The 24,088-nt window shown below is 35.5% G+C and overlaps 1 protein-coding gene across 3 annotated transcripts in view; it reads right to left on the bottom strand.

The window, feature by feature from the left end:
• The window catches only part of CRISPLD1 (cysteine rich secretory protein LCCL domain containing 1), a 46,478-nt gene that overhangs the window by 19,765 nt on the left and 2,625 nt on the right, over positions 1-24,088 (bottom strand). Inside the window, exons 1-4 of one of the 3 annotated variants that reach the window (XM_017885879.1) lie at positions 11,645-11,896; positions 2,026-2,144; positions 1,569-1,701; positions 452-567 (exon numbers count right to left, since the gene is read on the bottom strand). In XM_017885879.1, the coding sequence (XP_017741368.1) occupies positions 452-513 (62 nt within the window). In that variant the 5' untranslated portion in view covers positions 514-567; positions 1,569-1,701; positions 2,026-2,144; positions 11,645-11,896. Of the gene's footprint in view, positions 1-451; positions 568-1,568; positions 1,702-2,025; positions 2,145-11,644; positions 11,897-24,088 lie in introns of those variants that run through there. The other 2 variants (XM_017885861.1, XM_017885871.1) reach the window with 2 other exon arrangements.

Raw genomic sequence — 24,088 nt, 5'->3', positions numbered from 1 at the left:
GAATATTCACTATATTTCATTTGCTTTAATAAAAACCCATTATTAAACTTGAATTTGACCCTAAATATGATTGTGTCACATTGTTAACATAATCCCTTAAATGGTCTTTACACAGATGAAAATACATTTCTCAATTAATGTATAGTTTTAATATCTAATAAATAACAATTATTCATTATTTATGGATAGCATAGTTTAGTGAGTAAAACTGAATACATAAAAATATGCTTCCTATATCCCCAAAGATTATACTTTCGTATTTCATATCCCCCTTTATGCATTTATTTTATGCATTAGGCAACTATAATTGTTGCCATATTAAATAAACAGAATTAAAATAATACGCTTCATTCAGTGATACACACGGAAAATGGGGAACAATCAGGAACATAAAGGTATTTTCCTTTTGTTAAGAAAAATGTACATTTGAAATAGTGTTTTGTCTACTCACTTTGGGGAGTAATTGCACACCAGGTAGACAGCTTTGGGCCATATCTGCCCCCAGATGTTCATGTTATTACACAAATTAATGGCACAACCAATTCTGCTACTAGTTGCCCACACCACCTATATTAGAAAATGAAAGGCTCAGAAAAGCAGGCTGAAATCAAATAGGACAACACTTCTGAGAGAAAAATGCATAAAATTTAAATGTGAGAAACCAACGTTTATCATTCAAAATGAACTCAGATCAAATCAAAAAGGGTTTTTTCCCCGAGTCTTTGAGTAATACCTAGTTTAATTTTAAAAGAGAGCTACAGAAAATAACTGTGTCTGGTTATAAAATGCAGGCATTTTCAAAAGCAAACTTAGTAAATAATTCAAAAGTTACATCCTCACGAACCTAATGTCATATTAACATTTCTATGAAGAAACTTTTCTGACAAAGGAACAGAAAATCACAACCTACACAGCAAACACTGGAGCAAAAATTTACATGTTCAGATTTCTTATACAACATGATCTTTTCATCATGCCACAGGTTATCAGGTAGTTTGATGCTGGTCAGTCTTGTCACATGCAAAAGCATTCAGAACAATTAATCTGCTTTATATTCACTGATAATAAGTCTGATCAGCAGTGAGCTTTATTTAGTTCAATCTGCCTTTAGTTGTTTGATTTGGAAATTTAGAACATACCAATTGTGAACATGAAATATAAATATATATATATATATACAGATGTTGCATATGTAAATATTGAATGTCTTTGGTAAATAAAACTATATTTTTATTCCTTGAGATAAAACTTTGACATTGAAGATGGTCAATTTCTCCCCATATTACTGGGGCCATATTAAAAATGTTTGATATGCAAAATCACTGAAATAATGTCTTTTTAAGTAGATGTTTGGACTTTTTTGTGTTATAATTATTTTCATTGTTTATAGAAATTTGTAAGCCAATTCAACATAATCAATATTCATATAATTTTTTTAATAACCATATTAAATGATATAAGAAAGACAAGTTCACTAGCCTAATTTCTTTCATAGTTACATTAACTATGAAATTAATAGTTACATTAACTCAATTTGGGGAATTAAGTATAATACCCCCTAAACATACCTGTGTATAATGTGTACATACAGGACCAGAACACCTGAATGGACAATATGGGTTGCATTCATGTTCATATGGGTAGCTAAAGTCTTTCACTTCATCATACCATGCTTGTACATGAAACGTCGGGGGCCTATATCTATTAGAAAGAAAACAGTCACAGAAGGCAAGCAAAGTTGGAGAAAATACAAAACTAAATATTCCAAAATACATAGATATAATTTGCTAGAAAGATACTTTGGTGTAAATGATTAAACTTAAATATTTATGCCCATTACATTACTAATAAATTGATGATTTAAAGTCTAAAAAATTGCTGATTGTTCTGGTATGATATTTATTTTTTGTTACTTGTTTCGTGATGATTTTCTTTCAAGTCTTTGAAAACTGCACTGATGAATTAATAAGGATTTCATTTTAAACACTAATGTTTTCAGAAACAAAATGTTGTGCTTTAAGATACCTTCCCCAGTGTGCTCCCAAATTCTGTCCAATTGATGGAAGCAAGCTTGCAGGTCCATGTTCCCACAAGCAAGTTTCAGCCCAGGATTCTGCAGATCTTTCCAGCTCTACATCCCAAGTCTACAGTTTAAAACAAAAGCAAAATGTGCACATGTAGCATTTGGACACTTCTTCAGAATATAGCGTTGAGCAGTTCTTACATTTTCTCCTTTCTTTCTTTACAAAGTCAACATCATAGTTTGGATTCTCACCAGACTCAAAAGTCATCTAAATTTTTGCGCTGGCCTCCAAATCAATCTCCATGTCTCTCTCTCTTAACCCTCCAAATTGCCCCACATGTGTTTAGAATTACTTAAGTGAACATGAATATGCTGAAGTGATTCCTCTGTCTAAACACATAAAACAAATCCCCATACACATACAGTCCAAGGTCCGGGGTCCCATTCTTACCTATCATAAAGCATACAAGTCCTTGCTCTTGCTGACATTGTTTCCTCTGCCTAAGCATCCTTCTCCCAGTTATTTGTCAGACAGGTCCCTACTCTTCCTTCACAATCCAGCTTTATAAAATACTTTTTCTGTGACATCATATCAATTTTCTTAGATGTAAGCTACCCCTTTGGGACTCTTAAGGCTTTGCTACATTTCTTTGTTTAGCACTTATTACATTGTAATATTAGTATTTGCTTACATATCTATCTCTTTCATGAGACTGTAAATTGAACGGGGCAGTGCTGCTGGTATCCTTGGTCTATTTTCTAGTGTCTATCATCTGGACAAGGTAATTAATAAACGCTTCTTAAATACATGAATAACAAATCTAATTCTCATAAAAATATATACATAAAATTAAAATTAAATAACTAATTCATTTTTAAAAATAATTTTAAAAGAAATAATTCAAATCACTAAGTTATTTTAGTGAAATGATTACTGAAATAATTTTGCAAGTTCTAGGTTTAGTATTCAACTTATTAATTTGAAAAATATGCAGTATATTATGTGTGGTGGTAAAAACACTGAGTTAGGTAGACCTGGGTTCAATCTTAGCACTACAATTACAGGACTCTGGGCATGTTATGAAGACGGGAAAACAAATCTGGGAATGGAAACTGAGGACACAACTTAAGTGGCAGTGATGAAGCTGGAAAAGAGTAGACAGTGAAAAGATGTTTAGGAATTTAAATTCCTAGAACTTGATAAATCGCTGGAGTAGGTGGTAAGGGAAAGAAAAGGTGAACACTGACGATACTACCAAATTGGAAGAAAGGAAATAGGGAGAAAGAAATAGATGGTTGTAATAGAAATGTGTGTCTAGGTATTTCCATGCATATTTCAAGGGTGATGTATGAGGGCACATATGCCAAGTAGAGAGTAGAACTATATGACTGGGGAGCCAGAGGAAAAAATGTGCTCTGAAGATATGAATCATGAAGTTATTCAACCAGAGATAAATTTATTTGGGAATATGATATAGAATGAGAAGAGGAATAAAAAGAAAATTCGGAGGTTATCAAAATCTAAAGGGAAAAAACTCCAACAAGATAACAAAAGAAGTCAGGCAAGACAGAATAAAAGAGGTTAAAGAAAAACTAATTAATACAAAATTATAGAAGTAATGAGAGAGAAAATATATTTTGGGAGTAGAGAATGGGTAACAAGTTTGAATGACACAGAAAACCAAGATTTCCTAAGCACTAATTCCTGACTAAAAGCAACTTCAGATTAATGATGGGTGAAGAAATCAGAACACAGAGCATTAATAAGTGAAGAGAAAGTACGGAAAACAAATGTGAGTTATTTTCTCAATACTTTAGATAGGAAGAGAGATGTGGCAGAAGCTATAGATGAGATGCCAGAGTCTAGGGAGAACTTGTTCACTTGCTTTGATTTTTAAAGGAAACAGGAAATCTAATCACATCAATACGCCAACAGGAAAACACCTTAGGGACAAAGAGGCATGGAAAAAGAAATGTATGTTTGAGGAGAAGAAGATTCCTAATTCATTCATATAATTTTTCATAGGTGAACATCCCTCCCCATTCCATTGTGGTACTGAAATACGGATCAAATCACAAAGGAAAATTTATACAAAATTAGAATAAGTTTATCATTAGTGTATCTTAATTTTCTAGCAAAATACAAAATAGTGTATTTATATGCAACTAAAATATAAGAGCAGCAAGAGTTGTTGCTTTTCATAAAAGTTTTAATTTTACTTTCAATTAGTGTCAAATATTCGAGATGACTGGTTTTAAGATATGGACATTAGACACAAATGCTGTAAACAAATATTATCAGGTAAGCACTTTATTTGCCAATTATGGGCATTTTATAACTTTACCATTTAACTTTGACCTAATTTTATAATTATACATAATGTTTATTATATAAAGTATAATTCAAGTTGTGGTCACTATTTGTCCAAAGAAGAATTAGGTAAGAAACAATGAATTTGGCTGAAGTCCCAGAAAATGGGCAAAATGTTGATTTCCTTTTGTATCTAGAAAGTTGGAGAAGTAATTGTCTCTCAAAAGCAAGCAGGTTTCCAGGTGGAGTTCCCTAAAGACATAGGTTGTCTTTAAGGGACAAATTATTATCTGCAATCCAGGAAATTAGATTCTTGCAGAGTTCTCTAGTTATACACACGATATAACTATACTTACCTGTAGGGTTTTTTTGTTTTTTGTTTTAATATATCAATCTCATATTCAAAGAGTAGCCAGAAAATAGGAAAAACAGAAATAGTTCCTAGAAGGCTAAAAATAATTGGCTTTGAAACAATTGTGATGGTTTTAAAATGCCCTTTCCACCAAAGGTGGAGTTGAATTCCCCACTCTCCCCTTGAATTTGAGCTAAATAGTGACTCACTTCTAATAAACACAAAGAGGCTGGGAGACTTTGGGTAGCTAGGTTAGGAAAGAAGGCTTCTGTTTTTAGTTTGTTTGTTTGTTGTTCCTGTTAAGACACATCATGATAGACCTAAGCCAATGAATTAGGAGTCCAGTTACCATGAGTAGATAGCTGGAAAGAAAATATGGAGAGACCACAGAGAATGATGCAGATGATACTCCAGAGATGTGAGTTTTTCCAGCCAAGGCATGTGACCTGTGAGTTTACGAGCCCTCAGATGATGGCAACGCGTCAGGGCAATCGTGAGACACCTCAAGTGAGGACCATTCAGCTGAGCTCTTAAAAGAATCCTTATGGCCTCTACTCAAGTTCAATTTACTCTCGTTCTCACATATGATTCTACAATCTTAGGTGTCAGTTTTCCCTATGAAATTGAAAATGGATCATTTTTAGAAAAGATATACAACTAGTTCCACACTAGTTTAATACACTACAGCGTATCTAAGTGTTTCAAGTTTGCTTATATTTCTGTTGTATAGAAATCAGAATAAAACATAAAACATATCATTCAAATACTTTGAGCTAATTGTTCTTATTTGTAAATTTGTTAGCTGAAATAGAAGGTCACTTTGAGGACTAAAATTCAATGTTGAATATATACAATGCATAAGCTGTATTTAAGGTATGATTTATCATTTTATTTAATCCATTAAAAATAGTGGGAAAAGCATACTGAATAAACTATAATATTGCTAAAATAAGGGCATACATTTTTAATATAAGTGCTGAAGCAGAGGGGCATGCAACCAAAATTTAGTTCTTTATCAATATTAATATTAATTAGTGACTAAAAGTAATTATCTATTCATAGAATCGAATAAAGCATAGCTGTTTAGGTCAAGTTCAATAATACAAATCAAGTCTTAAAAACTTATTGAAAGAAATTCTACTATGACTTAACAATAAGCATGGTACATATTTTTTAAAGCTACAACATATTTCATGTTTTAAAACTGCCAATAAGTTATACCCACTCCATTAAATGTAGGTTAGTCTCTATACATTTCTATTTAAAATCAGGTTTGCAAATTAAATCAAGATAGCCTAAAGAGCTTCTTTTATTCTTCCTCTGAACTATTTACCCAGCACTAATTTAAAGTCAAACCACACTACAATTTACCATTTCTCTATTAAATGAGTAGTTGGGTACCCATTTCTATACACGTGAGGTGTGCAAAAATGAAAACAACTCTATTTCCCAACTACATCTGAAAGTTGTTCCTTCTTAGAGCATTGCAAAGGCAGTTATGCTGGAAGTCCAGATCTAGGCTGGAGGCTCTAAAGTCTTACTTTTCCACTAGTGAAAGCTGAAAATAATGATAGAATTATTTTTAAAACTGTCTCTTAGAATTTGCAATAAGTTTTGAACAATAAATTCCCCAAATATCCTTCTTTTGAGACACGTAAGTGTACATGCTTAACTCAGAAAAGCACTCCAATATCTCTAATCCTACCTATCCCAGTTCTGCGCAGTCAAGGGCTGACAGAAGTAATGACACAATTATGCTTTAGTTTCCAATGGTGCTGAAAATACCCCTTCTTTAGTGCTGTGTGTTCTGGACCTATATAAGTCAAGGGCATTCGTGATCAATTTTTTTCTTCTTTTATTATACAGACAGAGACAAAAGTTTGCATTGTTCAAATGACTCAAACCATAAAATACATGGAACACCCTGGAAGAGTTCTCTTTCCCATTTAAATTGTTTATTTCCAAACTTATATCTTTGATTACATCAAGTTTGGTTTCTATTTCCTTATCTCTAACATTACGGAGCTGAAATAAGTCTTTCCAAATTCTTTCATACTTAAATGGAAAAGACTTAGCTTTCCAATTCCATTGTCTGTACTTCATGGTCTCTTAGATGACACCCTGTATTGCTTGTAGCATCCCATAAGAATTAGCTGTAAAATACTATTTCTGGTGACAAAGGCATCTGATGACAATTAAGATGACAATGAAGAGCATCTCTATTACCTAAGAAGCAAAGGCTGTTTTCAAACAGCCGTTTGAGAAGCGGTTTTGTGATAACCAAGGAGATTTCAGATTTTCTAATTACGAGCCCATGACAGCAGAGCTCAATTGTTTCGAAGTATTTGTTTTAATATTGTTCATAACAGATAAATGCAACAGAGAACCTTCAATAAAACTTTCCATTTAGTTGAATAAGAAGATAATCTTAATGAAAATTTAAAACCAGGCCTTTCTTCAGTTTAGTACTGAAAATATGATGGTAAAATATTTGAAATAAAACAGACTTCTAAATATAATTTTTTGCACAGCTATCAGGAATACCAGAATTTTCAAGCAGCTCATGAATGCAGAAGTGATTTGAGAAAATCAAAGGCATACAGAATTATCTTTTAAAATACTGCTTTAAAATATAATTCTTGCTATGCTACCACTTCTGAAATAAAACAGGTTTGTAAATCATCCATCTTAATTCAATCCCTCCCCGAATCTTTTGTTTTCCTTTTTAAATCAGAAACTACAATCCAAGAATCTGATAGAGTAAGTTGTCAATGTGATCCTAACTACAGCAATAACCTGACTTCCAAGATATCCCAATGGTTCGTTATTCTATGAAAATAACACATTGGACAGTTCAGAATACATCAGATTCAAATTCCAAATATAATGACTCATTATAACATCTGTAAAGCTACATAATTTTCTCCCAAACAGACATCAATGAAATAAATAAGTAAATAAATCTGTGTGGAAAGAGTGGGAGATGCTTTTGTGACTAAATCATCTGGTATTAAATGCACTATGGCAAGCAGCTGTATTGCATTCCTTACAATTCAATTACTTCAGGTATTTTAAGTGTGCTTCACCCATTCTGAATAGACTTTGTAGTTATAGGGAAAATGCACGAGGCTCAGATTTCAAAGGAAACACTTACGTTACAGGGCACAGTGACTTTGCCAACTACTGAGAAAGAAGCATTACCTTAAGGCAATGCACAAATTAGGGTCTCCTGCAAATTGAGAGATGTGAGGCATGTGTGGCAGTGTTTCACTTAAAATCTAAAACAAAGGCTTAAAACCTTAAAAAAATAGCACCCACCCTAACAATTTAGAAAACTCCTCTATATTTTATTAAAATTAAAATATCTTTTGTAATGGAAATGTAATATGCAGATATACTCACAAGATTATTTCAATTAAACCCACTGTATCAATATATACAGATATCATATTGAACATTACATCAGATGCATGACATAGGGCTTACTGTCTTTGTGGGACAGCAAAGCCATTAATTTTCTACAGAATTACAATCCTTACATTTTCTATAGAATTTCTACTGATTAAGCTCATCTCATCTCAGTGTCAAGGTCCCCCTCCCCAAGTTTGACCATACCTTACCTACCTCGCTTATCAAGAAAATCCTTTAGTAATTGCAAATGTCTCATATAATTGATGGTACTTTAAGTCTTGATCTATACATATTTTTTACTTCTTGATCTTTAAGTCTGCGCTATAGACATTAGGCCATTTTATAAGAATAAACATCTGTGTTCAGTTTACTCATAACCCAGTAAATTTTATATAGATGCAGGATTGATCTAAAAGTCAAGTCTATAAAATGCATGATAGGAAAACTCATTAAAAAATCCCTCTGCAGTATCTACTTATGAATTAATTAGTTCATGTTTCATACTCAAATATCAAAATAACCATAACTTAGGTTTTGAAAGTAAATAAAAAATAATTGCTTTTGTGTATTTATGTAGGGACACCAAATTTTCAAAATGAAATAAAAAAAAGATCTAACAAGTGAAAAACTTCTTGGACGAAAGAAGAAAGTTTATGGAGACATAGAAACTGAAATCTACAATTTGACATCCAAACTTCAATTTAAACCAAAGATGACTAATATAAGAAACATTCAAATGTATATTTACATACTTTTAATGAAACGGCTATGTTACATTGCTCGGTGTCTCTATATTGCTATATTAAGAATTCTGTGATAAGTTTTCACTAATAATTCTTGCCTCAAGAATGATAAATTGCTGTGCCTGCAAACAGGCAGTGAGAGCTACAAACAACATACAGTTTCCTGTTTTCCATGAATGCCATGAAGCTCAAAGCTGGTTTAGGAACCATAGCATCCTTAATCAGATTTTTAGGCATTCCTCAGGAATATGACTATAGCATTATTTTCCTCAATATTAAAACAATGACTAAAAGGATGATTTTTTAAAGAATGGTTTTCAAAAGTCCTTATGTAAAACTCTGAGAAAGAAGATGGTGCTAAATATTCATTTACCCCACAGAGTCAGCTCAGCCCCTTACTGCCAATTTCTATGTCTTCACAAGATAGCTCCACATACTGAGTTACCTCAGGCTCTCCTGCCCCCTGGCTTCTGGTTAGATTTGACCAACAAAACACACAAACAGGAATTCCGAGGGTGGAAGGTGAATTTCAGAATGTGTTGCCCCTCTGAGTCCTCTAGGCCTCACCGCAATGGTGACCGGGTCCTCTCACACGACCCTGCTTCCAGGCACCTGTCTTCACCAGCCTGTGTCAGGACCACAAAAGCCTGGGCACCCTGCCACACCCCATGGCCCACCTTAATCCTGCCCACAACTCTGCATATAGGCCCTTCATTATTATTATTATTATTTTTTACTGTTGAACCCTAGTTATTGTGGCATTTGTTTCCTGTTGAGAAACAAATATTTGAAAATAAAAATCTTTCACAGAATTTTGATTAGCAAACTGCCTAACAACCTGTTACCTGACACATACTAGATCTTAATGAATGCTCTCTTCTTCCCCTGTTCCTATGAGAATCTGTTTGATTTGCTGTAATTAACATAGCCCGTCTCTTCACATTTGGAACATTACTGGTATTTGTATGAGTAAGAGAGAAATTAAAATTCAAAATTTTGAATGATTAAAAATAAGATAGTCACTGCTATCTAAAGCTCCAACGAGAGAGTAAACAATCTTATAATTCATGTTTAAGACAACATGAATTACAAAACAAAGGTTGGAGTAAGTTACTCCTAGCTTTGCTGCAAATTCTTAAGAATTAGCTAATTTAATACGTTAGTTAAAAAGAAATCTTTCTGAGATTCATTTCCAACTGAAGTCTCCAAGTACCCCGAGGTTCAGGTGACACTAACATACATACATTATATATAAAAAACATTTTTTAGGTCAAGAAAGGTCAAGAAACTCAAAGTTTGGAAATAATTTGTAATAAATGTTTCACTTTAAAAGGTCAGACTAATACTGTCATATTACCTCAAATAAAATGCTTCATCATAAGAAGCAGATAAGACAATGGAACAGTGCTATGCTGCTCAAGTCTGCCATGATTCACACTTGACAGAATAAGGTTGTTTCCACATTTGGGAAAATCTGACCAAGCCTAAATATCTCCATAATTGAGGCTTAGATCAATTCACACAGATTGTGACAGCCATTTCCTCCCCATTGAATCAGCTGGACGCATATTTTCACAACAATCCCTTACTGATGAGGGTCTCACCATATTCCCTTCCACACAATGATGGTAACCTCTACCAAATACTATTTCAAAACATACCTCTTCTAAGAAGCTTTACTCGTCACTGCTTTATTCTGAAATTTTTCATGATTTATATGCAGTGTAAAATATATTAATTTGTACTTCTTACCATACTGTGACTTACATTTTGAAAACAGTTCATCAAGAGTTTTGGCATTCTGATCACTGTATCTCCTGGAAGATCCTATTCTGAACTTCAGAGGGCTTCTGACCACCCCCAAATCGTGAGACAGAGACGTCAGAAACCCAGTGCAACTCAGAAAGTCACTGAAATCCAGTGATAATTTAGCCACCTGTCATGTTTACTAAATGAGTTTGCACTAACCCAAAATGAATGAGTTTGCCCTAAGCCAAAAACTATTCTACTTAAAAACATAAAATTTTGTTTTATATAAAATTGTTTTATATAAAATTATTTTTTGCCTAAATTCATTTTTAAAATATATAAAATTGTTTTACATAACTATTTTTTATTATGTTTTACATAATTTTATATTTTTCAATAGAGTGCATCAGGATATGTAAAACAGTATTTACATATCACGTCAAGCTTGCAATGATATATAATTATGTAAAACATTTTAGTGAAAAGCTTTCACTAAAAAGAATGCTTTTGCAATTTTCTAATAAAACTATTTTGTCAAGAGAGAATTAAATCCTTTTCATTCTGTCCACTTTAAATTGTTGTTGAAAATCTCGTCATCTTTTCATTTTTTTCATTCATCCCATTTTGTTTTCCTTCCGGCTAACACAAACTGAGCTTAAGGCATGTGTCAGCCACACAACTGGGGAATGCAAAGATTACCATGGCACAGTCCCTTCCTACAAAGGAATGTGAGGCTAGAGAAAGAGACAAGGATGTAAACACTGCAAGCAGAGGCATGTAAAGGAGGCTATGGAAGCCAGGGAACTGGGTCTGGGAGGCACCTAATTCTGTATGGAGGGTTTAGACAAAAGCAGGTTAGGCTCTAAGTGAATCTTAAAGGAAGTAGAAATTCATTACAAAGAAAACAAGGAGGGCGATAGGCATTCTGACCATCTGCAAAGGGGAGCAGGCTTGGCAAGATCTGTTCAGCATCAAAAATCTCAAGGCATATGGAATAACATGGTAGATGTTCATGTGAAATAGCACTGCTTTGTATTTGTTCAGGTTGTACTCACTTATTCACAGTACCCTTGATTTAGCAGACCTCTTGGCCTTTTCTTTCCACACAGGAGTTCCCATGTTCTTATTCCATCTTCATTCAAGAGCTGCCCCTCCCTCAACACTTTTTTTCATTTTGATTTTCCTTCTCTGGACAACATCTGATCTCATTCATTATTTCAGATATGGATTTAACAAGTCTTGAGCAAGTATAAGATATAGTTTTATGTTTTATTACCAGCAGCCCCTTTACCAGATCGTCCAGCATTTTGGTGGTTACTTTGTATTGTTTGACTTGCAACAACATACAGGGGACATTCTAGAAACACTAAGTCCCATGTTCACTCCTGGTCTTGCCTAATAGCTCATTATCCTTTTATCTAGTGGCTGCCCTCCAACCCCTCATACTTACCCAACTGAAATTCTACTTCCTCCCTTCTTACTCATATGGCCTTTAAGGTTTATTCTATCAGTGGCTGTATTTCACTTTTCACTATCCAGCAGAATTGTGCCATTAACTAACTTTGAGATTCATTTCCCATTTCTCCTCCAATTAGACTGACTTCAACATTAGGCCTTAGAGGAGAGAATCTTATTGTTCAAACTTCTCCAACATTATGCATTATAAGTACTTTGTAAAAAAAAAAAAAAAGAAAAAGAAATTCCATTTTCCTGCCTTAACAGTTACAGTCACTACCTTACATAAAAAAAAGGGAGGAGGATGTGATAGTTGAGGAGGGAGAAAATAAAGAACCTGTATTTTACAATTATTCATGTCCCAATTTAAACCTCACTTCCTCCAGGAAGGAAAAGCCTTCTACTTAAAATGAGGTTGCTAGAACAGCAGCCACCACATCACCCGGCGGTTTGTTAGAAATGCAGAATATTGGGGTTCCCAGACCTATTGAATCGAAATATATATTTTAACAAGATTCTCAGGGGATTCATACGCATATTAAAGTTTGAGTACTATTAGACAAAAGCACCCCTTATTTCTACCCCCAGAAATCATACCTACTTGCTTTGCCATGACAAAAATATGCTTTCTATCTTTAATATTCTGCTATTTTCAAAACATGTTTTGGCTTAAAACTTAAAATATAAAGCACGCATGTCTTACTAAATAGACTGTGTCCTTTTTCAAATGTTTGTCTTTGAGTTTTATGAGCTGCCATTATAGAAAATCTGCTGTCTTTTTCCCGATAAGCATGTATGTGTAAGTAGTAGACTTAATCACACCTTACTGATTCTGTTAACAAGTCAAAAGAAGAAAAAAGTAAGCTTCGCCAGATCAGTTTCAGCTTCTTATTTTTAGCCAGTTTAATAACCCGGTAATCCAAGTAACGTATTTGGGTCAACAGTTCCATAATTTTCATAATTTAGATTCCTGTACACATGTATTTAGCATTCAATTGCAATATGAACCCCAAACAAGCTATCTGGTATGTTTCTGTACTAGATCCATATTATCTAATATCTGAGTACTTAAAAAATTAACCCATTACTAACATGTCTTTGATTATCTCTTTCTAATCTCCAGATGTTGCCTAGTCAAATGTCTCCAAAGGGCAAGCAGGTGACACCACGTAAAGTGGCTGGATAGAGTGGTGTGACCAATGGCAAATCAGAGAAGAAATTATTACTTTAAATCTCTGATTCTTGTCAATACCTTGAAATAATATAGTAAACTTCTTCGCTGCTATTAAATCTCTGAACTTTACTTTTTTTTTTTTTTTTTTTTTTTTGAGATGAAGTCTCTCTGTCACCCAGGCTGGAGTGCAGTGGAACGATCTCGGCTCACTAAAATCTCCATCTCCCAGGTTCAAGCGATTCTCCTGCCTCAGCCTTCCAAGTAGCTGAGACTACAGGCATGCATCATCACAGCTGGCTAATTTTTCTATTTTTAATAGAGATGGCATTTCACCATGTTGGTCTGACTGGTCTTGAACTCCTGACCTCAGATGATCCACCCACCTCAGCAACCAAAGTGCTGGGATTACAGGCATGAACCACCGTGCTGGCTCCATCTCAAAACAACAACAACAACAAAAAAAAAAATTCAAAATAAAACAGAAATTTTTGTTCACCTAAAAGGCCAAAAAGGATTCTGGGGCCAGGCACAGTGGCTCTCGCTATAATCCCTGCACTTCAGGAGGCCAAGGCAGGAAGATGACTTGAGCTCAGGAGTTCAAGACCAGCCTGGGAAACACAGCAAGACCAATCTCTACAAAAAATTTAAAAATTAGCTGGGTGTGGTGGTATGTGCCCGTAGTCTCAGCTACTGAGGAGGCTGAGGTGGAGGACTGCTTGGGCCCAGGAGTTTGATGCTGCAGTGAGTCATGACTGTGCCACTGCACTACAGCCTGGGTGACAGAGCAAGTCTCTGTCTCAAAAGAAAAAAAAAAAAAAAAAGATTCTGACCCATGCTTTTATGTCTACCTTATTTTCTAATACTTACCCTGTTATGGAATAAAATTCAGTCCCATAGTCCTTCTTTGTTAAATTCCAACCTTATTCCTGACTTGAAGACTTTGTGCCTAGTATTTCTCCTGGCTAGAATGATGGGTCTCTGTATCTTTCCTTAGCTGACTCCTTGTAATTCACCAATTCAGAAACGCCTTCTCCAACTACCCAATAGGATTAGCTCCACCTCCCTCATTCTCTATCACCTCACTCTGCTTATTTTCATTAACTTGTCAAACGCTTTATAAACTAATGCATTCCTCAGCATTAAGAACAGCGTCTGTCAGGCCAGGCGCGGTGGCTCAAGCCTGTAATCCCAGCACTTTGGGAGGCCGAGACGGGCGGATCACGAGGTCAGGAGATCGAGACCATCCTGGCGAACACGGTGAAACCCCGTCTCTACTAAAAAATACAAAAAACTAGCCGGGCGAGGTGGCGGACGCCTGTAGTCCCAGCTATTCGGGAGGCTGAGGCAGGAGAATGGCGTAAACCCGGGAGGCGGAGCTTGCAGTGAGCTGAGATCCGGCCACTGCACTCCAGCCTGGGCGATAGAGCGAGACTCCGTCTCAAAAAAAAAAAAAAAAAAAAAAAAAAAGGTGTCTGTCACATAAGTGCTCAATCAATATTTGTTGATTTAAATGCCTTTTTAAACGTAAATTTATCAATAATAATAAATCACTTTAATCAATTATAAAAGCCTTACAAGTAGCTTTTTAAAATTATGAAGGCAACAAATATTTAGGAAAATAAGAACATGGTTAGACATAAATACTGTAATATCTTCACCAGATAATTCATTACCACTTGAATTTTCACATTTTTCTTCCTGTAAACTAAATATCATACCTATACATGTATTATATATGCATACATGTATAAACATCCTCCATGATGTATGTGCGTGTATAAATATAACATATGTATATTTATGCATATATAAATAAAGCAATGACCCATAGCCATTTTTATAAAGACTTGGCTTTGAGTTAGTAAAATCATTAAAATATGAGAATTTAAATTTTAAAGCCATGTGCAATGATTTGGTGTATAAATTCCTGTAAGGAATATGTGAGACAGAACATAGCCTGAACAATAGCAAAGAGAGAATTTTCCTGAACTAAATGTAACTCTTAAGTGTGACTATATGATTATTATATTTCCGTAGTTAAATAAAGGCATTCAGTAAAGTGCAAAAATTATGCAAATAAATTACATTTTCCTATTTATTGTCATAAAATTTGAGATACGTTCCCAGATTGAATTATCTATTCTAAAACTAAGTTGAAAACTTTAGGCTGGAAGAGAGTTAAGATTGTGTATTAGCTGGGCCTGGTGATACATTGCTGTAGTCTCAGCTACTCAGGAGGCTGAAGTGGAAGGATGGCTTGAGCCCTGGAGGTCAAGGCTGCAGTGTGCTGTGATTGTGCCACTGCACTCCAGCCTAGGGGACAGAGACCCTGACTCAAAACAAAAGACTGTGGGTACCACCTGACCCATAGGAGATATTGCATGTTTGATAAATAAGTAATGAATAATATTTCTGATCCCATTCTTGAACCAGTCTTGAACCACTATGACTTCATCCAAACTGTATTATCAGATTTCACTAGCCTCTATATTGTCAAATATGTTGTAAAATTGTCATATCTGCATTTTACTTGAGCTTTATAAGCAGCATTTGACAGAGCTGATCACCCTTTCTGTGTTTCTTCATTTTAATTCCAGGTCATCATGTTCTTCTGGTTTTCTTCCTAATTCTCAATTTTCTTTGTGTTTTTCCTTCTCATCTTCCCTACCTCTACACTTTAAAGTGTGTCAAGAACTCATGTCTTGAACATCTGTATCTATACTCATTCCCTTGACGATCTCATTTCTCCTCATGAGTTTAAATACCATCTAAATGATGGTGAGTCCTAATTTCATGTTCAAGATTGGCCTCCATATATTAACTGTTTTGTATCTAATGGCATACTTGACACATTCATTTGGATATCTAAGCTAAATCTCAATTTGAATATGTCTCAAACTGAGCCCCAACTTTCTCTACCTAAAACTGGTCTATCCATATTCTTCCCCATCTTAGAAAAAATAACAACTACAATGCTTCCAAGATCTAATGGCACAAACTGTATAGCTATACCCCATATGCCAAATCAGTCTGCCAAAATGAAATAAAATCCCAAAGACATTCCCATGATAGTGCAATTAATAGTGATTGCTGGGCAGAAACTAGACAATTTCCTGTTCTACTTCTCATGCAAAAGTTCTCATCTTCTGTTTTTATGGAGGGAGGAAGGAGACTGAGTTTTGAGAGGGAAGGCAGACTAGGTGAGGAAACAGCAGGTGTATCTATTCCAGGAAGGGAGGAGGCAGAGGTTGGGTTCTGCCTCCTCTAATCTCTTGAAATTGTGTGGGTAAAATGGGTAACCAGTGATTTCTGGAATCTCTGCAACCATTCCAGAAGTCCTTGCAAGCTGAAGGATCCAGAATCTTCTCCACTGATATTCAAACCAGAGGGGAAACTGCCATCAGTTTTCAAAACACGGCAGCCAAGGCTTGGATGGATTTAGATCTTGCATCAAATGCAGGAAATCCCAGCCTACTGGCTGGCTGGCCAGCCAAGTCAATTTCATTCATCTTGCAACAAGGCCTCCTTGAATTTTCCAAGATTAATTTTATGATCACATAGGGATTTATATTCATACTCTTTCCATTTCTTACTACCTTCATGGCTGTCACCCCACTCCTAGCCACCATCAACTATTGTACGATTACTGCAATTGCCTTGTCTTCCTTTTCACAGCTGTGCTCCTCTTCGCACTGCCTAAACTATGTTCTCAACAAAGCCAGAATGATTCTGATTAAATGTAAGGAAGGTCATGCTATTCATATGTCGAAATGCCTCAAATGGCTTCTTATCATTCAGCTAAAAGAAAGAGTTTTTACGATGATCTGCATCTCTTCCCCAGTTAAATCTGTAACCTCATCTCCTACCACACTCCTCATACTCCCTCTGTCTGCCACATGGGCACCCTGGCTGTCTGGAGACTCGCATCTATTCCATGCAAGGAAGAACATTTGTTCTGTTTATACTAGGACCCTAGATAGTGCCTGGGATTTAGTAAACTCCCAATACTTGCTGAATAAAGGAATGAATAAAAGTACAATTCCAAAATGTTGTGGTATATCTCAGGCTCTGGATGTTCCATTCTCCTATTGGAACTACTTTTCTTCTCTTGTCTTTCTAAACCCATAGATATGTTGCTAATATTTAAGGGAGAATAGAACTGGGTTGTAATGTCACTTTTCTTTCTATAGGTATTGTCATCTATGGTGCAATCTTCAAAAGAAAATACACTCACTTTAAAGTTCGAAGTCTTAAAAATATTCAAAATAAGGTTTTGTAAACTTTAAAATTCTGTAGAAAATGATACTTAAAACAACTTTATTGTATCTCAATATTACTATTAAAGCAAAACACTTTAGGAAAATTAAATAAGCTATTTTAAATTCAGAATAAGGGAACTTTAGTAATTTTAAGTAATAATGATATTCTTTAAATAAACAGAAATTTCATATACCTTTAGGTGTATGTAGATACCATATGTCAAAGATATAAAATATTTCATTTTGAAAATGACCAGTCAAGCAACACTATACAGAGAGAAAACTATTATTTTAGGATTCAAGAATTGCAGTAACCTTAATTGCCATTAAATCTTAATTGCAATAAAATATTTATTGCAATGAATTCCTGGCACTTGTACCAAGATTAGGACACAAGCTATGAGTAAGTAAGTCATAAAGCCATCATTTCTTAATCTACATTTGTTCTGGACATATATCGCTGATAGCAAATATGTTAGAAAATGTGAATTTATGAGAGTAAATGAAGCAATTCACAAGCTAAAGATCACTTTTGCATATTCCAGATTAGCATTACCCTGTTCAACAAACTAGGTTGTCTCATGTCCAGTTTCTGGAGTTATCTTCTGTACTGAAGCACAGAAGGAAAAAACCAAAACATAATTTCTAATTTTAAGCATGGCCTTAGAAAGAACATAAGTAACCAATTGAAACCAAGACATTGTTTGCATCAACATACACCCAGGACTGAAAGTACCACCAGTTATTTGGCCCTTGGGTTCTGGTTCACTAGCGAAAGGAGAGGTATTCAGATGTGTTTCATTTTACAGTTAGAAAAGTGTCATTCATGTGAAGGTTCTGCCCATAGCCTCTCCAATACATGAGGGGAGAGGAGGCATGCATAGCAATCAACTCCCCAGCAGAGTGTCTGCCAACACTTCTCAAAAAACAGGGAAACAGCAATAACAGCAAGAAACAGTTTACATAGTTGACCCATGTGTCCTTTTTAGGTCACCTGCCCTCCCTGGTTGCTAAAGTACATTCTACATTTAGGTACACTTTGTATAGTAACAAACTATTTCGAACTTCATCTATAATATTTTACAGACTATGTTAAAAATATGCAATAAGGGGTAAAGACTCATTAACCTGTTTTATTATTTAAATTCCACAACATTTCAACACATTTACTAACAGTTTAGTAGCTCTGTGTTATACAACAATTTTTAGCAGCTCATGAAAATTTGAAAAACTAGAGAAAAAATCCTGAATTATTTGAAGCATTTATACCTTTTTCTCAAGTGTTTCCAATTTCCCACATCGATATCTCTGGTTTTGGTGATATTCTACCTTCCAGAACTTTTATTATTTTAATTTCTCTGTCTTACCTGTCCTCCATATTTGTTTCATATAATCTTACCTATTCATCCATCCATCCCCTCATTCAACAAGTATTTATTGAGCAACAATATTCTATCAACAAATGTTTACTGAGTAGCCCTTCTATCCACCAAGCTTAGTTACAAGGATAAATAATGTATGATACTTATCCTTCTAGTAATTCAGTCTTAGAAAGGAAAACAAGTATGATATTTCACTGCAAAAAAAAATAGGCTTTAATACTATAAATAGGCTTAAATAAATAGGAATGCAGCAGTGGAATGGCGAGACCAGAGGGAGCTTTATAGGAAAGACAAAGTTTAAGCTGTTTTGAGGGAAAAGTAAGAGTTTATGGTCGCGCCCGGTGGTTCACACCTGTCCAGCATTTTGGGAAGTTGAGGCGGGTGGATCACCTGAGGTCACGAGTTCGAGACCAGCCTAGCCAACATAGTGAAGCCCCATCTTTACTAAAAATACAAAAATTAGCCAGGCGAAGTGACACACGCCCGCAATCCCAGCTACCCGGGAGGCTGAGGCAGGAGAATCTCTTGAGCCTGGGAGGCAGACATGCAATAAGCCAAGACAGTGCCACTGCACTCCAGCCCAGCACGAGGGCATGAGGAGGTATGCCCATCTTCAAGAACACTGAGTAATTAAATGGGAACACAGGTTCAAATAAACAGAAGGGAGTTGACCACTCTGGGGCAGATTGCATAACATGCTTCCGTTTATAAGCTAATCATGGTGGGCTTTAAATTGTGAGCAGCCAGAAGTCAACAGAACTGTTGTGCAACTAAGCAACCAGCACAGACTGGTTTGAGGGAAAAGTCACCTTTACCAATGGTGAGGACAGTGAGCTAAATTAGAAATAAAGTAGGTACAAAGACTGGCATGGTGGCTCATGCCTGTAATGCCAGCACTGTTGGAGGCTAAGGTGGGCAGATCACTTCTGACTAGGAGTTTGAAACCAGCCTGCCCAATGTGGTGAAACTCCATCTCTATTAAAAATATAAAAATTAGGTGGGAATGGTGATGTGCACCTGTAATCTTAGCTACCTGGGAGGCTGAAGCAGGAGAATCGCTTACACTTTGGAGGCGGAGGTTGCACTGAGCTGAGATTGTGCCACTGCCCTTCAGTCTGGCAGACAGAGCGAGATTTAGTCTCAAAAAAAAAAAAAAAGAAAGGAGGAACAGAACAGACTGGTATAGTCTGCTGGGTGGGAAGCTGTGGTACCAGTGTAGGTATGAAAAGAGCAAAGATTAGAATGAAATAGAAGAGAGGGATTCAAAAGACATTTGAGACAGAATCTACACAATTTGGCAAGTAATGGTGTATTGATGTTTGTGTGTGCATGACATATGGAAATGTGTGGTAAAAAGTTAAGAATGTGACCAATTTTCTGGGTATTTTTTTTTTTTTTTGTATGTTTCTTAGAAAGTACTGAGAAGATGTTAGTGATATTCATCATCAACAAAGAGGCTGGCAGGTGAGGGTGGAGGAAAAGGATAAGGCAGGTTTTTTTTTGTTTTTTTTTTTTTGTTTGTTTGTTTTTTGACACTTGCAGTGTGCAGTATTATGTCTGTGTAATAATATTACATGGAGATGGTCCAATAGGCAGTAGGAAATACAAAAATGAAGCTCAAATGAAGCTCAAAGAGAGCGCTGTCAGCTGGAGATACAGAATATGGAGCCACAAATACAGTATATTTAAAGTCAAAGGAGTACAGAAGTCCCTGTAGAAAGGGAAAAGGACAGAAGTGAAAACTTGGGAAACAAACTTTTCAGAGATGTGTAGGAAACAAGAGCATGGGGACATGGAAGAACCAAGCAATGCAGTCTTAAAACACATAATGCAAATGCTTGAAGAAAGCAAAGCTGTTCCACAGTAGCAAGTGTCTTATCTCATTACAACCTGTCAGGTTTGTATTCTTTTTTTTTTAATAGACTTAAGGAGTGTAAGTGCAGTTTTGTTACATTGATATATTGTGTAGTGATGAAGTCTGCACTTTTAGTGTAACTACCACCCAAATAGTGTACAATATACACATTACATGATTACATATATTACATAATGTAACATACACATTACATAATTTCTCATCTCTTGCCACCCTTGCTACCTTTCCAAGTCTCCAGCGTTTATTAATTCACTTCCTATATCCATGTGCACATAGTATTTAAACTCCCACATGTAAGTGAGAACATACGGGATTTGACTTTCTGTTTCTGAGTTATTTCACTTAAGATAATGATCTCCAGTCCCATTCACATTGCTGCAAAAGACATGATTTCATTCTTTTTTATGGCTGAGTGATATTGTATGATTTATGAATTAGTATTTACATGTAAGACCTGAAACTATAAAAACTATACAAGAAAACCCAGGGAAAACTCTTCTAGACATTGGCCTAGGCAAATAATTTATGACAAACACCTCAAAAGCAAATGCAACTAACAAAAATAGACCAATGGTGCTTAAAGTAAAAAGCTTCTGCGCAGCAAGAAATAACCACAGAGTAAACAGACAACCTATAGAATGGAAGAGAATATTTGTAAACTATGCATCTGACAAAGGACTGGTATCTGGAATCTATAAGGAACTCAACTCAATGAGAAAAAAACAACCCCACTAAAAAGTGTGCAAAGGACATGAACAGACATTTTTCCAAAAAAAAAAAAAGCAAAACATAAAAATGGCCAATAAACATATAAGGTTTATATTCTTTCATTTATTTTGCCAATGAGAAGAACAACGCCTAGAATGCTTGCTGACTATCAGGGTTCACGTGCCAATAAGCAGCAGAAGCAAAATGTGAACCTGCTGAAATCTAGGTCCAAAGCCAATACTTTTTCCTCCAAAACCCACTGCCACTTCAGCAACAGTATCACTGAATGACCTAAAAGTTCCAGTTTCTCCATTTACCCCAAATTAAATGTAGGTAATCTCCTTCCTTAGGATTACTGGTTTCTATCACCAATAACTTATTTCTCCCCATCCTGACTCTGCCACAAGGTCTGTGCTTTCATCAACTAATCTGCTTCCATGAACTTAATCTGCTTCCAGTTCCCTACAACCAGCCTGCCAATTCCTGCCACCCTGCATTTTTCTCTTCCTCTTCCTCTAATTGACATATACCCCCAACTCTTTCCTACGATTCACGTTTCTGACCACCTTCAGAAACAATATATACCTCATCTCATTCACTGATTAGCACTCAAAATTAGAAATGTTCCATTTGTTCTGTGCTCCTCTGGCATTACTCACAGACATGAACAAAGAATTCTTTGTCCTTGCTTACAAGCAAATTTCCAAATGAGTCTATTTCTTTATTCTCAATCAACACCTAAAGCTCTTTAAAAGAAAATAAACTTTCCAGACTCAAGTTTTTTGTTTGTTTGTTTGCTTGCTTGTTTGTTTTAAGGCACTGTCTCACTCTGTCACCCAGGCTGGAGTGCGGTGGCGTGATCTCAGCTCACTACAATGTTCCCCTCCCGGGTTCAAGCGTTTCCGGTGCCTCAACCTCTCAAGTAGCTGGAATTACAGGTGCATGCCACCATGCTTGGCTAATTTTTTGTATTTTTAGTAGAGATGGGGTTTCACCATGTTGGCCAGGCTGGTCTAGAACTCCTGACCTCAGGTGATCCTCCCACCTCTGTCCTCAAGTGTTGGAATTACAGGCGTGAACCACTGCATCCAGCCCAGACTCAATTTTTAAACCTAAAAGTTAAATGAGTAAAAGAGTAGGGGTAGAAATGTAACATTAATAATGTCTGGACACGGCCTGGCTCCCATAGGTTTAAGGACAAAGAGTTAACTAAAATATGCACCAAGTATAAATAAGGTAACTGGCTATTCAAACATTTAACATGAAATGACAGACACATAGGGTATAAGGGGCCAAAACCAGTAGTACTTATCATAGGACATTGCAGATTTTACAGGAAATAGCCCTTTAGCCAGTTTAAAGGTTCTCAGAATAAATACATTTTAATAAATGTATTAATAAAATAAATAAAATAAATAAAATAAATAAATCTGAGAATAAATTTCTCAGAATAAATACATTTTAAATAATGATTTGAATAAATTGGATTTTCATAAGAATGATCTACATCTCATTTACATTGTTATAAAATGCCTAAATCAACAGTATTTCAAATAAAATAGTATTTTAGACTTCACCTTAAATGTGTACTCTAGAAAATGTGTATTACAGTTGGGCAATGCACTTCTCTGCAGATCAGTTAATGGCCAAGACACAGTTCCAGTGCTAATAGTATCTAAGGGCAACACAAAATAAACCCTGGCTAGTTTCTGAATCTACATTTCAAGGACAGACTGAAACCAGTGAAACTAAAAAGAAACTCATATAAACATCCAAGACCAGATATCATACAATAGGCAGTTATTATTATTATTATTTTTTTTGGAAGCCAGACATGAGAACAACACAGAACTGTTCTTCCATGATTTCCATATCACTTAAAACACACACAAATATTCTCAGATTGCATTTTGTGGGTTTGAACTCCCAAGTTCTTCCTTAAGTAAAAAGCAGCTGAATACCTATTCACATGGAATAAGCATTCACTAGCCTAGTTGGAAAGGCTCCAGAACTGGCCACTCTGTTTGAAGTCTCACGGATGAAGAAGTCATAGAATTTTTCACTTGAGACAAACACTATACAAGAAGCAGAAATATGAGACATGACAGATGTCATGTCCTGCACAGTATTGTGAGAAGAGCTGGCAATTTCCTTAGATATTATATTTAAACCATATAAGGAAACATAAAGTTAGTTATACATGTCTTGGTAACATTTACTGAGATCTTGAAGTATGTTTGATAATGAGCTAAACTGTGTCCAGGTTATCTCCTTTTATCTTCACAATAATCCTTTGAGGTGAATATATAATGCTAGACACCAGGAAATTGAAGTAGAGAGAAATTAGCAAATGCCCAATGTCACATAGCTAGAGGGTGTCAGTGCCAGAAGTTTAATCCAGACAGCCTCATTCCTGAGTCTCAATTTTTAATCCCTGATTAGTTCTCTTGAGTGCCACCTACTTTCTTTAGGGTAAAATAATTTTTTTCTGGCAAAAGTTAAAATAGTGTAATGCCATACTTTATAATGGGCAATAGGAACTCAGAACTTCCATGCTTCATGAAAATTATCCAAATAAAGAATATCCACCAAAACTAAGGTAAATGCAGAAAAAAACTAATGTATGAAAATTAACTGCAATGAAA

This window comes from Rhinopithecus bieti, unplaced genomic scaffold (assembly GCF_001698545.2).
Source record: "Rhinopithecus bieti isolate Rb0 unplaced genomic scaffold, ASM169854v2 scaffold_1380, whole genome shotgun sequence".
NCBI lineage: Eukaryota > Metazoa > Chordata > Mammalia > Primates > Cercopithecidae > Rhinopithecus > Rhinopithecus bieti.
The sequence above is the reverse complement of the archived record's forward strand: the minus strand, read 5'-3'. Positions and strand labels throughout refer to the sequence as shown.